Source organism: Carassius gibelio, chromosome A16 (genome assembly GCF_023724105.1).
Source record: "Carassius gibelio isolate Cgi1373 ecotype wild population from Czech Republic chromosome A16, carGib1.2-hapl.c, whole genome shotgun sequence".
In the NCBI taxonomy this organism is placed as follows: domain Eukaryota; kingdom Metazoa; phylum Chordata; class Actinopteri; order Cypriniformes; family Cyprinidae; genus Carassius; species Carassius gibelio.
This window is the reverse complement of record NC_068386.1, coordinates 9,707,310-9,722,055: the sequence shown is the minus strand read 5'-3', so window position 1 is coordinate 9,722,055 and position 14,746 is coordinate 9,707,310. Positions and strand designations below refer to the sequence as shown.

Here is a 14,746-nt window from a genome sequence, read left to right as displayed (position 1 = left end):
TTTTTGAATTGACAAAGCTTATTGTTCCCATTATAGACTTTTAGATAGTGTCACTGTGAGGCTTACCTCACTCACCTTACAGTTCACAAGGCCATTGAATTAGCTGAACTGTCTCGTAATGATAAGAGGGATCATGTTTCACAAATGAGCATGTCTGAGAGGAGTGCTCCGGCTGAACCCTGGCCTACAGTAGTGTGTGTGCAAATGTGCAAGATATCTTGTTCGTACAGTATGGTATGTGCATTCTTACAGACTTGGACAAGAGGTTTGGGTCCTCTTACAGAGACGCTTAGTCACTGTGACTACTTTGAAAAGCCAGAGCACTTGGCCCTGATCCAACACATGCCGGGACAAATATGTGGAAATTGCTCATGCATACCAATTACTGTCCCCATATGAACAAATATGTAGATAAGAAACCTATCTAGAAAGCTAGGAACCTGTCTAGGAAGCTAATGGATATTCTGTGACCTTCAGACACTTCCCTGAATGTATGAAGTGTGACTCAAGGGCACCCTGTTCAAGTGCATTCCTTCTAGCCCAAAGTATATAACTTTATCTTGGCCTTGCACAGGCTAAATGTGGGAGATACTGAAGTTAAGTGTATTCGGGGAGTGGGGGACTGACAACAGAGACATACTGTAGTTAGAACACACTGCATTTTAACACTTCATGCTGCATTAAATACACAGCCGTTTCATTCTGAATTAATGTCCTTACTTACAGAACCTATTTTTAGCCCTAAAAAGCTAACCCCTATGCATTCATAGCCAAACACAATATACAATAATACAAATATTATTTTATATATTTTTAATTCATTCCTATGAAATGCTCTTTATTACATTATTAAAATATATAAAAAATGATATAGAAAATGTGACGAGTGGGGCGGGGCCGAGGGATGTGGGAACGAGCGAGGCCGGTGGAGTGATTGGGAAATGAGCGACACCTGCGACCCACCACTGGTCTCGAGTCCCACAGAGGAGATGGAAGGATATAAAACTGGAGCGACGACAGTGAAGGACGAGAGAGGACCAGGCCTGGGCTGTAGTTTATGTTTTGGTTTTTATTTGTGCGCATCAGTCGTCCGTGAGGGGCTGATGCGCTGTTTTGTGTTTATTTTGAATTATTAAAGTTTCATTTGATTGTCCGCCGGTTCCCTCCTTCTTCTTCCCGTAGTAATGAACTTTTTATTATTACAGAAAATATTATAGAATATTAACTAGAGCTTTATCAGTCTAAACAGTATGAATAGGGCATCATTTGATTCTTCCATGTATGAAATGATTAAATATGTCAGAAATAGATTGGAAATTATTTACAAGAACCAGGAACAAACCAGACTCTGAAAGTGCCGGCCTTGAGATGATGTCACTCAATATAATCATAGCTTGCTAAATTTATCAAATATTTATTCTACTAAAAATATCGTAAACGTTTGTTTTTTCAGAGAGGCGTAGGCTTTGTAAATTATATGACAAAAAGACAAACTCTAGCTGTTCAAACACTGTCTCACACAGAGTTACAGATAAATGGAGTGATAAATTGGGCAAGACTGTGATATAGAGAGTCAGATAAAAGCACAATGAGGCTCAGATAGGAGTGCATTCGGTCCATTTTTCATTATGCTCTACACACCAACAGAGCAGGTTGACATTTATATTTACAGGGAAATTTATATTTACTAATTTAGCAGACACTTTTTATCCAAAGTGACTTACAAATGAGAACCAGCACATGCACTTTATTATAAGAGCCAAAAATATTTCCCATAAAATAATTATTATAAATTCTGGCCAAAATGCATAAAAATGTTAAACTGTCAAATGAAAACATATATGAAAAATTTGCTTCAAGTATCAATTATGAAATACATACTTTAAAATATATACATTTTAGAGAATATAAATATATATGCAAAATATGCAAATAAATATAAGTGAAATATATTTAGGTATATTTGGCCAATTCTGTATATTTTTAATATTTTAAAAAATACATCTAAACAAAATATTTTACAAAATGGGGTACACTGCATTGCGTAAGCTAGTGTACAGAAGCAAGGAAATAAATTTAACGCTATATCTATGGAAAATATGTTAAATGCCAATGAAACAAATGCAATGTCCAAGATATACAGTATTAAAGCAGTAAGATACTTTTATTAGAGAGCACAGAAGCTTTTTCTGAACGGTTGAATTATTTCAGTTAATTGTTTTACTGTTTGCTGAACTGTTTCATTCAAAACCATTAATTCTACCTAGCAACAGTCTATAGAAATAGTTTCACTGGACAGCCTTATGCAAACTAGACTACATCATTGCAAAACAAGACAATCTATAAATAATCTTACACAAGCAGTTTAGCAGCAAAAAGAAAAGGCCTCTGTTTCTTTTTTTCTTTATCTATCCTCTTCGCGCATGAAGAATGGCAGTTCCCAAAGTCTAAGCTAGTCAAGCTAGTACTGCCATTATTTGCACTTTTAAAACAATATAGAGAGGATCTAACATCATTGGTAAACATGCAATTTTCTGTGAATACTCTTTGTTATTTGGATCATAATAACAGGGCTTGCTTCCTGCTGTAATTATATTTACAGAGGTGTTTATTTAAAAAAATAGGTTTTGTGGTTCCATACAGGAATTCCATTACCCTCCTATAAAGCTCTATTCCCAGATGTAGGATGTTTTGAGCCCCCTGGGTTTTTTATACAAGACTGGACTCTTCAGACTGAATCAAGGAAACCACAACACTGTCCAGATAACAGCAGGGTGAGAGAAAGCTCAAAAAATTTCCAGAAATCCAGATTACAGAGGATTGCTTAACTTCCTCCCTAACCTCTGAAAACCAACACCTGGTGTAGCTGAACCTGTGATGTATGGTATTACCACACACACTCACATATAGTGTAGTGTGCACCAAAACACCCAGACTTCCAGGATTGAGGAAATTATACTCCTTGTGCCATGATATATATCTGCTAATACAAACTCTCTCAGTGGAGAATGTATTCAGTGAGATCCTGCTGTGGGAGTAAGGGGATCCCTCTGTGCTTATAATGGAAATTGCATGGGTAATTTGGAATAGGCTAGAACTGTGAATTTGACACGGCTTATGAGCTAGAAAGAAATACTGTTTTTAAAAACTTAGCAGTTGGACACAATGCACAAATGTTTAGTTTCACTTAGACAAATGCATAAACATTATGGCAAGCCGTTTTGACTTTTAATTCATTAGCAGGATATGAATTCTTGATGTCAACAATTCAAATTTTCACCAGTTAACATGTTAATTCTTGATTCTACTAGTAATGATGGCTATTTTTGTTATCAGGGATTGCATATTGTTAATTCTTGATATCAACAATGACATCGTCACTTGCCGAAATCACGAATTAAATTTCAACTAGTAAAATATAATTCTTGATATCTGTAATTGTATTTTCACTTGTTAAATGTCACCATAACTGTGCGTTCATACCGCTGGCGTCGATAGTGTCAAATTGGCTGGAAGTCATTCATTTCCAATGTAAGCCGGCGTCGAGCAGCGGCGTGGCGCGACTTGGCCGTTGATAGGGTCGAGGAGAGTTGAAATCAAGGCAATTTTATGGTAATGAGCTATGACGCGGTTGGGCAGCAACCAATCGGAACATGGAAGTCCACCGCTTGAGAGGATTCCAGAAAACACAGCTCCGACTATTAGTTCCCAGCACAATAGAGGACAGGTTGATTATTGCTGTTTCATGTTTGCAACAATCTATGATGTGTCCCTGTTTCCGTACAGGGACATAAAAAATCAATTAAAAGTGATACGTGGACCAAGGTGTCTGAGATTGTTCATTTTAAGTAAAGGATCTTAATATTTCGTCCACAACAATATTTAATGAGGTTAACTTAATAACGTTACCCTCCTTGTGTTAGTCTGTACGAGATCAACAAGCTTGTTTGCTTTGCGACCACTTTAAATACAAAATAAGCATTCGATCTACGTCAGAGCGTCTGAGCGCTCACAAATCTTTCTGCAGCGCTGTGAGCAGAGCGGCAAGAGTGATTTTTGACGCTCTCGATGCCGGTGGTGTGAACGCACAGTAAGCTTTATCATTGTCATACATAAAAAATAACTTTTGTCATGTTTATTTTTGGTTTCATTAAACTTTGTTTTAATGTTTTAATGCATCACATAAAAAATACAATAAGCCTACAAACAAAATGAAAAATAAAACCTTTTGTAAACATTAACTTTTGTGTACAGTTAATACTAAAAACCACTGATTTATATTTTCTATTATAGACCAGTGGTAAAAACAGATATGTAATGTGTCAAACATAGTGTGAACATTTTGCTATATGATTTCTTTTTATATAGTTTCATTTACTTATGTCTATAATTCAGAATAAGTTTTAAGCATATAGTGTCGCGGCAGTTATATACATTTTTATATATGAGTATGCACACTTATATGGGAAAGCCTAATGATGAGCCAAAATCAAACTCCTGGCATCAAGAATTAGCATTTTAACTATATAATACTGAATTGTTGATATAAAGAATTCATATCCTGCAAATGATTAAAAGTCTAAGCGACTTGCCATATAAACACACTGTCTTAATGAAACACATCACTGTGGTGTAAAGCCCAAGTGTCATGATGCTGGACCAAAACCTGTCCAGAAGTTACAGGAAATAGTGCAGAAAGATAGGAAGAGTTTTAAAATAAAATAAAATAAAATAATCGTTGCCATCACCTTTCTTATTTGAAAAAGTGTGTCATTGGTGAAATTTCATGTCATCAAACACAAGGTTAAAATGTATGTACAGTATACTTTTATTTGTGTTTAAAAAATAAGGTATTTGTTTACAGTTTATAAAAAAATGATGTCTTCATGCATGTTTAAATTAAATTAATTGTATATAAATATATGCTTCAAATAAAATAATAAATAACACTAAAAAAACATTCAAATGCTATAGAAACACCCTCAAAACGTCTTGTTCTTTAGTGCTCAGAATGTCATGCTCATCATTGACTATGATGCTTTGCACGTGTTTGGCAGGGCCTGACTGGGTAATTGAGCATGCTATCACACAAACAGGTGATGCAAAAAAAATAGAGAATGAGTCTTCGAGATAAGGAGAAGCACAGTGAAACAAGGCATACACCGTAATGTGACTCATCTCAAAAATGCAAGGCAGGTCAAAGGTCACACAAGGGGGAATAAGAGCTGCTTTTGAACTTGATTCTTTGAAGTGATCTAGGACAAATAGTGAGTCCAGTGTGATTTAGCAATTTACCGCTATATGTAAATACCTGACTTTATGCCAGACAAGTAGCTCATTGTCAGTTATGCAGACATCATAATGTTATTCAAGAACTTAACTTCTGATTTCTGGTATGGATACACTGAATTCTGTATTAGCATAGTGTGTTAGCAAAGCTTTTTTACATTTTTAAGCAAAGATTGTGTGTGTTTGCTTAAAAGTGCAAGTGCAAGTCTCCAGAGTCTGACCGTGTGTGGTTTGTATAAAAATCTTTTAAGATCTTTTAAAACATTTTTAAAAAATATATATTTTTTGTTTCAAGCAACTAACTGGAGAACACTTACATGTCGACTTGTAGACGGTGAGCGTGATTTCACCAAGTACAACATGTTCCTGGATTAACCTCCTTGTTGATCCGGGAACAACATCCCAATCAACCAATCAGAATTGGAATATAACTTTTCAAGAAATATCTGTTTTAGGCTTAAAATCAGGGTTAGGTGCATATACACTCTTATTAATCAGCCATAATTTCCTACTGATTTTAGGAATAAATTATGGGTAGGGTTAGGTTTAGGGGCAGGTATTGGGTTAAGTTTAACTTTGTGGACAATAATGTTGATCCAGGATCATCAAAAGATGTTGATCCAGGAACATGTCTTACTTGGCTAAATCACGGCCGTCAGACCAAGTCTGGGCCTATATCGGAACAGAATGGTTCCATGTGCCAAATCGATGTGTTTGCTTTGGAGCCATTTTTGTTTGATTTGTATTAGCTGTTTGCATGCTTGAAGTGTTCTGCTCCTCTCTTGTGTACGTTGGCAGCTTTGCTCAAGCACAGGGGGTCATGTCTCCTAGAGAAGTCTGTCCAAGTGTCTCAATTTACAAGCAGTTTTGGTGGGCTACTTTTATCAAGACAATGGACATCCTTATAATTTCCTGTATGTGTGAAAAACAAAAATCCTCCATAGGGGAAATGTGGTTTGAACAACCAGATCTTGTAGTTAAAGTACCTAAAATAGTCTTATATATATATATAAGTTGATCGTTAAAATTGTTTCACATCTCTCTACACAAGAAATATCTTTGATGCATAAATTAAATAAAAATATTATCACAGTTTCTGCAAAAAATATAAAGCAGCAAAACATTGTTTAAACATTGATAATGATAATAAATGAATTATTTCTAAAGGATCGTGTGTCTCTGAATTTAAGTAGTGGCTTCCTTAAAATTCAGCATTGCCATAACTGGAATAAATTCCTTTTCAAAATATATTAACTATATTAACAGTTATTCTAAATTGTAATAATATTTCACAATATTTTACAGTATTTATGAAAAAAAAAATAATAATAAGACATTTCTTTCAAAAAAATCTTACTGGCCCCAAACCTTCGAACAGTAGTGCATGTTTACTGTGCTGCTTGTATATGTTTGCTATATAATGACACAGCAGCCTGACCTTTGACACTTTTGAATGTTTCAAAATAATTGCTGTCAACAAATTCAGTGTGGCTACCCTAAAGTTATCTTCCAGCTCGTTTACAGCGCAGAGGGGGACTCTTTAATCTACAGTACATCGCCTTCATCAACTTTCAAAGGATGTTCCTGAGCAGCCACTCAACACAACACTCACGATCACTTAGACTCAACCAAAATGTGTTCTTTAGCATATAAATGGAATCATGGACAGACTGTCAGCAGCGTGAGTGAAGTCCGTTCGGTAAACTGGAATCTGGTCATGGCCAATGCAAACCTACTTGAGAGGAAATTCATCTGTTGTTTTGCCTAAAGACTATCAAGAAGCAAAAAAAAAAAAAAAAGCTGAAACTCAACCTTTTTTTTTTTGAGAGTAAAGAATATGTGTATATCTATCCATCTCTATCCTAATGGTTTAAAATGAACACTATAGTTGCAATATTCAGTGGCACAATCTTCAAACTGCAAATGCATGGACAAAACCTACTGTATAGTTTCACCCCAGATCATCATAGATGATTCTCCTGACAAAGAACCCTCTATGGAACCACTGTATCACACAACCATGAGCAGAAATATGACGTAAGGCCATTCCTTTCAGTGCGAGTTATGGAACCTGCTAGTTATGAAAAGTATCATTCATTTTAGATGTAGCAAAATCAGATCAGCTAGTGCTACAGTCAAAGGGAAGTGGCTCAAGAGCTTGAATCCCTCCACTCTGCCTCCATCATTTTGTGTCAAGTGTTCTGATAAAATAAAATAAAATAATGCCAATGTGCAGAAAAAAATAAATAAATATATTATAATGCACCTTCTATTGAGAGATGATGATCTATGAGCTCATGATGATCATTGTAAGGGCACATCTAAGCTGGAGGGTGGAGTCCACAGTCTAAAGCAATGAGATCCCCTTTCTCTGTTCAGACTTGACAGAGAACCTCACAGGGTACTGATGTGAGCCTACATTGTGGAACCTGAAAGACTGACCCTTTCCCTCAGTCTCTAAGGAAAAAAGAGCAAGACAGAAAGGGGATTTTAAGACTTGTGTTAGCCTATTGAACAAGAATTAGAAAACAGAAACAAGAAAAAAGGTAAAATATGACAAATCACATGGAAAGTCAGTTCTTGCATCTCAATGCCTGTTTCTGGTCCATTACTCTAATTCTATGAAAGGCATTTGTGCACTTTAGTGTGAAGACACACAAGAGTATTGTTTGGTGGCCCCAAAAAATACGACCCATTCAAATGCTTAGAGCTGCTGCAGCTTATTGAGCGGAAACAATTTTGATAGTGCAAACCTTTCTGAATGAAGCAATGATGTTACTTAGAACTATTCTAAAGACAATCAGCACATCTTAAGTGAAGGATAAATAAACACAAAACATTTACATTTGTATACATCAATGACAAAAAGGACGATATATAGAAATGTAAAGATATCTGAGTTCAAATAACATGAATACAGTATCATGAAAGGTTCATAGGGTTACACAATTTGATCTGACAAAACATGCTTTGTCATAAAAAGATCAAAAAGATTTATTGACCTTGACACACTCATTACAGTGTAAATAAATCCCTGTTTTCTTCTTGGTTGCCACAGTTTGATTTAGGAAACAAAGGGATTTAAAATATGAATACTATTAGTTTTATTTATTTTCCTTATTAATTTTAGTCATTGCTTAGGCCTTAAACCACACACACACACACACACACACAAAATCCTTTTTTAATTTAATTTAAACCAAATTCGCACAGAAAGACGGCTTTTGCGTGATTTTTATTTTAGTTTGTAAAATATCTAATAGATGCAGAAAGTGACGTCATTGACCCACACAGGAACCTGCATAAACGTGCACTTAAATTTGAAGGCGTTCTTTTAACTGATAGACCCCCTGCTCGCCTCTTTGCCACATCATGTAACAAGCACAAAGTGTCAGTGATGTGGGAACGGAACCGAACCACATACACGAAAAAAAATAATGCGCTAATGTGCTCTCAGTGGAACGAATCAATGGAAAGCCCCTTCGAATTCTGGATTGAAACGACTCTTGTTTGAATTGTCAAATAAAGATTTCTTCTAATCCCATGATTCATTAAGATCAAGTGCTGAACGCTCTCTCAACTTCACTTTCTCCGTCCATCGATGCAGAGCATGATGGTCCCTCCCCTGTACGAAACTCTTTGTGAAAAACTTGTTGGGACTTTTTTCCTCCCTTTCCCTTAAACGTCAAGTGTAATTCATACCAAGGGCTTTCGTCTGTGAGCTCTCCTTTTCTCGAAGGTGGAGCAGATATGAGAAGAAACGGACTATCAGCCCATCCAGCAGAAAACCCTCTGAGATTAAGTAACTTTTAGACAGTTCTTGCTTAAATAACAAGCAGCTGTTTGCGGATTGAACATCTCCATCAATCGAATGATAGCAGGTAAGGCGCATTTCGCTGCTGCTTTATTTTTTTATTGTATTATTATTATTATTATTATTATTATTATTATTTATAAATGTCTACTCTTTATATTAAAACATTAAGTTTCAAAACTTTTGGCATCATTCTAGCCTATTAAGTGTCATTATCTTTGTCATCACTTTAAAGCATCTCAAGAATAGTTATTGATTGCACAGCTTCCATGAAAAGGGTCTATAATTAAGTTTTTCGTGTGAAAGTTTGGGGATTTAGTAAAGTTGAAAATCCGTTGAATGCTTTAAATATAGACTATATCTGTACATCTGGAATGATAATGACACTTGGGTAGGTTGAAGACCCCTCATCTAAAAAAAAAAATTACTATGAGCCCTTGAGAAACATTTACAGCTTTTTGGGTGGAAAGTCTGATTATCATAGTAAATTTTGTGCAAAGAAGATGATTACCATGCAGATAACTTATACTGTTCATGCAAATATTAATGTATCCATAAATGATTGACGGTGAGTGAAAGACATGGACTTGAAGATCTGGCAACTTTGAATGAATTAGTCTTAAATTTAATGGGACCATTAGCGCCACCGATTGGTTGACAAAGGTGGTTGAAAAGTTAGCGAATGTGCAAGATTGAAATTTCTGTGCCCTTGTACTAATGGAAAAATGGGCCGATGCTGGCATTGAGGGGAATTTTCTACATCTACTACTACAACCAATTTTTTTTTTTTTTTTATAAAGGGGCTTATACATATACATTATACATTTACAACCCCACTAATCTAAGCATGTCACGATTTTTTAAGCAAGTCAGATGTATTTATTATAGAAAAGTCATTGGAAATGTCATAGCAATATTTCAGCAGTGATGGAGGAATGTCAGATTGCAGATGCTCATTTTAGCAAGAGTAGTGTTGAAAGAGAGATCAGATCATATGTCAGACTGAGTTAGCCTGAATCTGTCTGTTTTGCAGACTTTTTAAGGCTTGAACTTGTCTTCCTGGAATTTTTCGGACCTCTAAGTGTTTCACTTTTCGTGGCCCTCTCAAGTAGGGATACATCTGATTTGTCATTGCCTGGATCCATAACTTCCTTGCACACATTCATGCACACATATTTTCCCCTCACACTTCCACTGAGGCCGCACAGTATTGTCTGTACAGATTGATTCTTGCAGACAGAGCGGCTGATCTAGATGATCCTCGTCGACGGCATGTCATAGTGAAGTGGGAGGAGAGGGATTTCAGCTCCTCAGGGAAAGTTCTGGAACACGAATACAGTAGCAATCTATAACCTGTATAACCAGGGTCTGTTCAGGACCCTGAAAGATCCCATACTTCTGCAAACGTGGTTTCTCACTGACATGGAAATCCTGGAATTATAAGGATATTTGGATAAAATTATGTTTTCCAGGCCTGGAAACATCATTAAAATGTACACAATATTTACAAATTCATTGAAAATTTATTATTCATATTTATGCCCTGGTAAACGCAGTCTATATTGTTTAAAAAATCCTTAAACTGCACTCACGAATAAATGCAAAGGTCATAGAAATGCATTGTTCAAAGCTTTGGGAAAATTGCTATCCATTTAAAATCATTACTTTGTTCCCATTATTTATGTCCATGATTTATGTGGTGCTTGATTCCATGTGTGGACCTGCACTGAAGAGTCTTTTCATCTCCACGCAAACCGATGGTCTGCTGGAAAAATAAAATGCACTCATATCTAAAACTTTTTTCCAGTTAGTACCTGACACAAAAATGAATGCATAAGAATGCTGCAGATCACTTTGAGCATCTACTGTTTATGTGTGTGAGTGCATGTGTGTTTACAGTAAATTATCATTGTATACTCTGAATTGCTTTACCATCTGCAGAACCCCAGTATATACTTATTACTGACATTTAGCAAGACAGTAGGAAACGTTTCCAAACCACTGACTCGAGTCAGTGCCGACAGGGTCAATATTCTTAAAGTACCCACCACAAACCTCCCGTCTCCACAGGCAGCATCATTTTCCTCTAATGGCAGATATTTTCTGCTATCTGGTACGATTTAGGGACTGTGTTTTAAATGAGAGCACATTTGTGTGTTATTTGACTCATCTGTTTAGTCTCTAAAGCTAATGCAGCAAATTTGGCATTCATTTTGAACTATTTATTTTGGAATAAAATATTTTTGCGTGTCTCTTAAAAGCAGATTCAAAATTTTGCTTTGGAATCTGTGAGAAAACTATTGATGACTTAACAGGTACATTTGGACTGGATCTAAATATCTATGGAATGTGATGATGGAGAATGAGGAGAAATATACAATATGCACACTCAAAAATGCTCAGGGGTATTGAAAATCCTTATCCAAAGCCTTATTATTTGTCTCCCCCTAGTGGTCATGACTGTAGTAATAAAATCCTCTTGTCCCGAGCCTTCTCCTGCAGGCAGGCTTAATATTATTTTTGGATGCCTGCCTTATATGACACACGTTTCAGGTATTGGATTCTCTACTAAAGAGATGATTAAATAAATAAGATGTACTAAATAATCTAGATATCCAAAATATGTAGTGCTGGGACCAGGATTGTGATCCACTAATGCCCGAAAGATGTATACTGCATGCATGTTATTTACATTCAGGTCAAAATTATATGCAATGACTACTAAAACTTATGAGTGCAAACAAAGAAACAAACAATAAAATGGGGGCGCATGTTCTGCAGGGGGTTAATGTAAATTAAACTGCATGCACACAACTGTACGCATTCCCTAGTGTATGCTTTGGGATTGACTGGAAAGCCAGTCATTGCCATTACTCATTCCTTTGGTTATGACTGTCCTATGCTCTCTGGAAGCAAAGTTAATAAATGTTGTATCAAAAGAAAATAAATTCCCTCCCACTTCATTTGTTTGTACTGAAGAAATTAAAATTTTCACAAGTAGCTTGCGCTGACATTTATGCTCTTTCATTTATACTACATTGACATTTATGCTCTGTAAAATATGTGTTACATGACTATATTTTAAGTGATGTTGATTCTCTTTTCTTTCTGTCTGTTTTAGGGGTCTCTCTGCAATGGGCCCGGTACCCTTAACGCTCCTGCTCAGCATCTCAGCACTGACTGTGCTAGTGTCTGCAGCAGTGGACGATCCCACAGGTGATGATGACTACACATGGCCACAGAGGAAAGTACCACTGGTACAAGAAAAGCAAACAGTGCATCTGGGCAGTTCTGAGTTTTTGGCAAAGCCGCAGACTGAGCTCCATGGAATATGTGGCATTGAGTGCCAGAGGGGTCTCCCAGAGCCCAGCCTGGACGATCTGGAGCAGCTACTGTCCTATGAGACCATGTACGACAACGGAACCCGCACGCTCACCACCATCACCATACAGGAGCTAAACATCAGTGATGATTGGATGAGAGCTTCTGGGTCACGTTCTCGGCGCAAACGAGAAGTCTATGGCACGGACACACGGTTTACCATCACCGACAAGCAGTACTCCTTGAAGTATCCCTTCTCCACATCTGTGAAGATCTCCACGGGTTGCTCTGGAGTGCTGGTGTCCCCCAAACACGTCCTGACTGCCGCTCATTGCATCCACAATGGTACGGACTACCTGGATGGGGTACAGAAACTCAGCGTTGGAGTGCTGAAAGAACGTTCCCGCCAAAAAGGGAAGGGACGGAAAGGGAAAGGACGGAAGGGTAAAGGCAAGAGGAAGAATAAAGAAGAGGAGGAGGACGAGGAGGAGGAGGTAATCAATGAAAATATAGAGATTGGAGAGAAGCAGGAGCGTAAGGGAAAAGGCAAAGGCAGGAGAAACCGTAGTCGCCGCAGCACCAACTCCAAGCAACCCTCGTTCCGATGGACTCGGGTGAAACAGATGCAGGTGCCGAAGGGCTGGTTTAAAGGGATCTCGGAGAACGTTGTGGCTGATTATGACTATGCCATCCTGGAGCTTAAAAAAGCGCAGAAGACCAAATACATGGATCTCGGTGTCATCCCCTCTGTCAAGAATCTGCCTGCAGGACGTATACATTTCTCGGGATTCGATGACGATCGTCCAGACAAACTGGTGTACCGCTTCTGCTCCATTTCCGAGGAGTCCAATGACCTGCTGTACCAGTATTGCGATGCCAAGCCTGGCACCAGTGGCTCGGGTGTCTACATTCGGCTCAAAGAGCCTGGCAAGAAGAAGTGGAAGCGAAAGATCATTGGAGTGTTCTCGGGTCACCAGTGGGTGGATGTTAATGGGATGCAACAGGATTACAACATAGCCGTGCGAATCACACCCCCCAAGTATGCACAGATCTGCCTCTGGGTCCATGGGGACTCCAGCCAGTGTCTGGGCACCTGAGAGACTCTGTCTAGCCCGTCTGACTGCCACGGTCCCGGCTCTCAGCTACCCCTGTGCCTCCCATTTGTGCACAACATAAACTGCTGCATTCATCAACACTAAAGACTATAACACACCTACCATTGAACTTTTCCAGGCTATATTGATACCTTAATTTATTTTATTAGACAACTGTTGTTATGAATTAGTAAGAGCGAATGTATTCCTAGATTCAGTTGTCCTAACGAGAACTAATTCTGTTTCTGTCTTAAACTGTCATTTTAAATTACAAAATGCACTTCAGTCAGTGTTGTTTGATATGGGAGGCATTTGTTTTGTCTGGTAATCTGTCTGGATACCTTGAAGTAGAAAGTTAGATGACTAGTTGACATAAAAAAAAATGTTTATTTGTGGATTTTACTTCCCTTTTTTAATTTTGAAGAACATATTTGAGTATCAATGTGCTGGTGTTCTTTGAAACCTTTTGTTCTTGTTATCATTATTATTAAATGTTTAGATTGCGTGACTTAGATTGCATAAACTGTAACCGGTCTTCATGGGCTTCCATTTAAAATTGTTCTGCTTTTTGTATTACAGTGCAAGCAATTAGTTCTAGGTTTACCCTTCAGTCAGATGCCCTTGTTGACTTTTGGTGCTAATTTAATTTTAAAATATAAAACATCAGAGAACCTGTCAGAGTAACGTCTACTGTAGAACTGTAAGTATGTATTTAATGTAAGACTCGTATTATGAGTTTCATATGATTATGTTGTTCTTTAAACAAAATACAAAGGGTTATTTAAATTAAGATATGCTCAATGATACATATAATTGTAATTATGATAAAGAGAAAAGCAATATAGCTTGATAGAAAATATTAATTGAACATTTTAATTAAAAAAAAAATTATGTTTTCAAATAGATTGCATACTTTTTCAATTTGTACAACTGTTTCTAAATGTGTTTGAGGACCAAATAAACTGAGATTTATATGTATTGGTCTACGAAAACAAAGTAGTGATTATATATATATAAAGACTATATTGTTTTTCCAATTTAGGTTTGCTTTTCATTTTGATTCTTTATTTCTCTGTAAACCTATACAAGATGTTTTAAAGATGGAAAAAGTATATGTATGTATGTATGTATATATATATATATATATATATACACATATAATTTATTATATTGAATTATCATTTTTTTTTCTCCAGAAACTTAAACCTTAAACTTTGCAGTTTACAAA

The 14,746-nt window shown here is 36.8% G+C and overlaps 1 protein-coding gene across 1 annotated transcript; it reads left to right on the top strand.

Annotated features, from left to right (window-relative positions):
* Positions 1–8,938: 8,938 nt before the first annotated feature.
* Positions 8,939–14,557, top strand: LOC128030537 (inactive serine protease 35-like). The gene is made up of 2 exons (XM_052618248.1): positions 8,939–9,170; positions 12,225–14,557. Exon 2 carries the CDS (start codon positions 12,238–12,240, stop codon positions 13,519–13,521), a length of 1,284 nt encoding a protein of 427 aa, XP_052474208.1. The 5' UTR covers positions 8,939–9,170; positions 12,225–12,237; the 3' UTR covers positions 13,522–14,557.
* Positions 14,558–14,746: the final 189 nt, after the last annotated feature.

Bases quoted from the DNA above. Each gene is read 5' to 3' on its own strand.
- LOC128030537 (XM_052618248.1), top strand. From the start codon at position 12,238: ATGGGCCCGGTACCCTTAACGCTCCTGCTCAGCATCTCAGCACTGACT.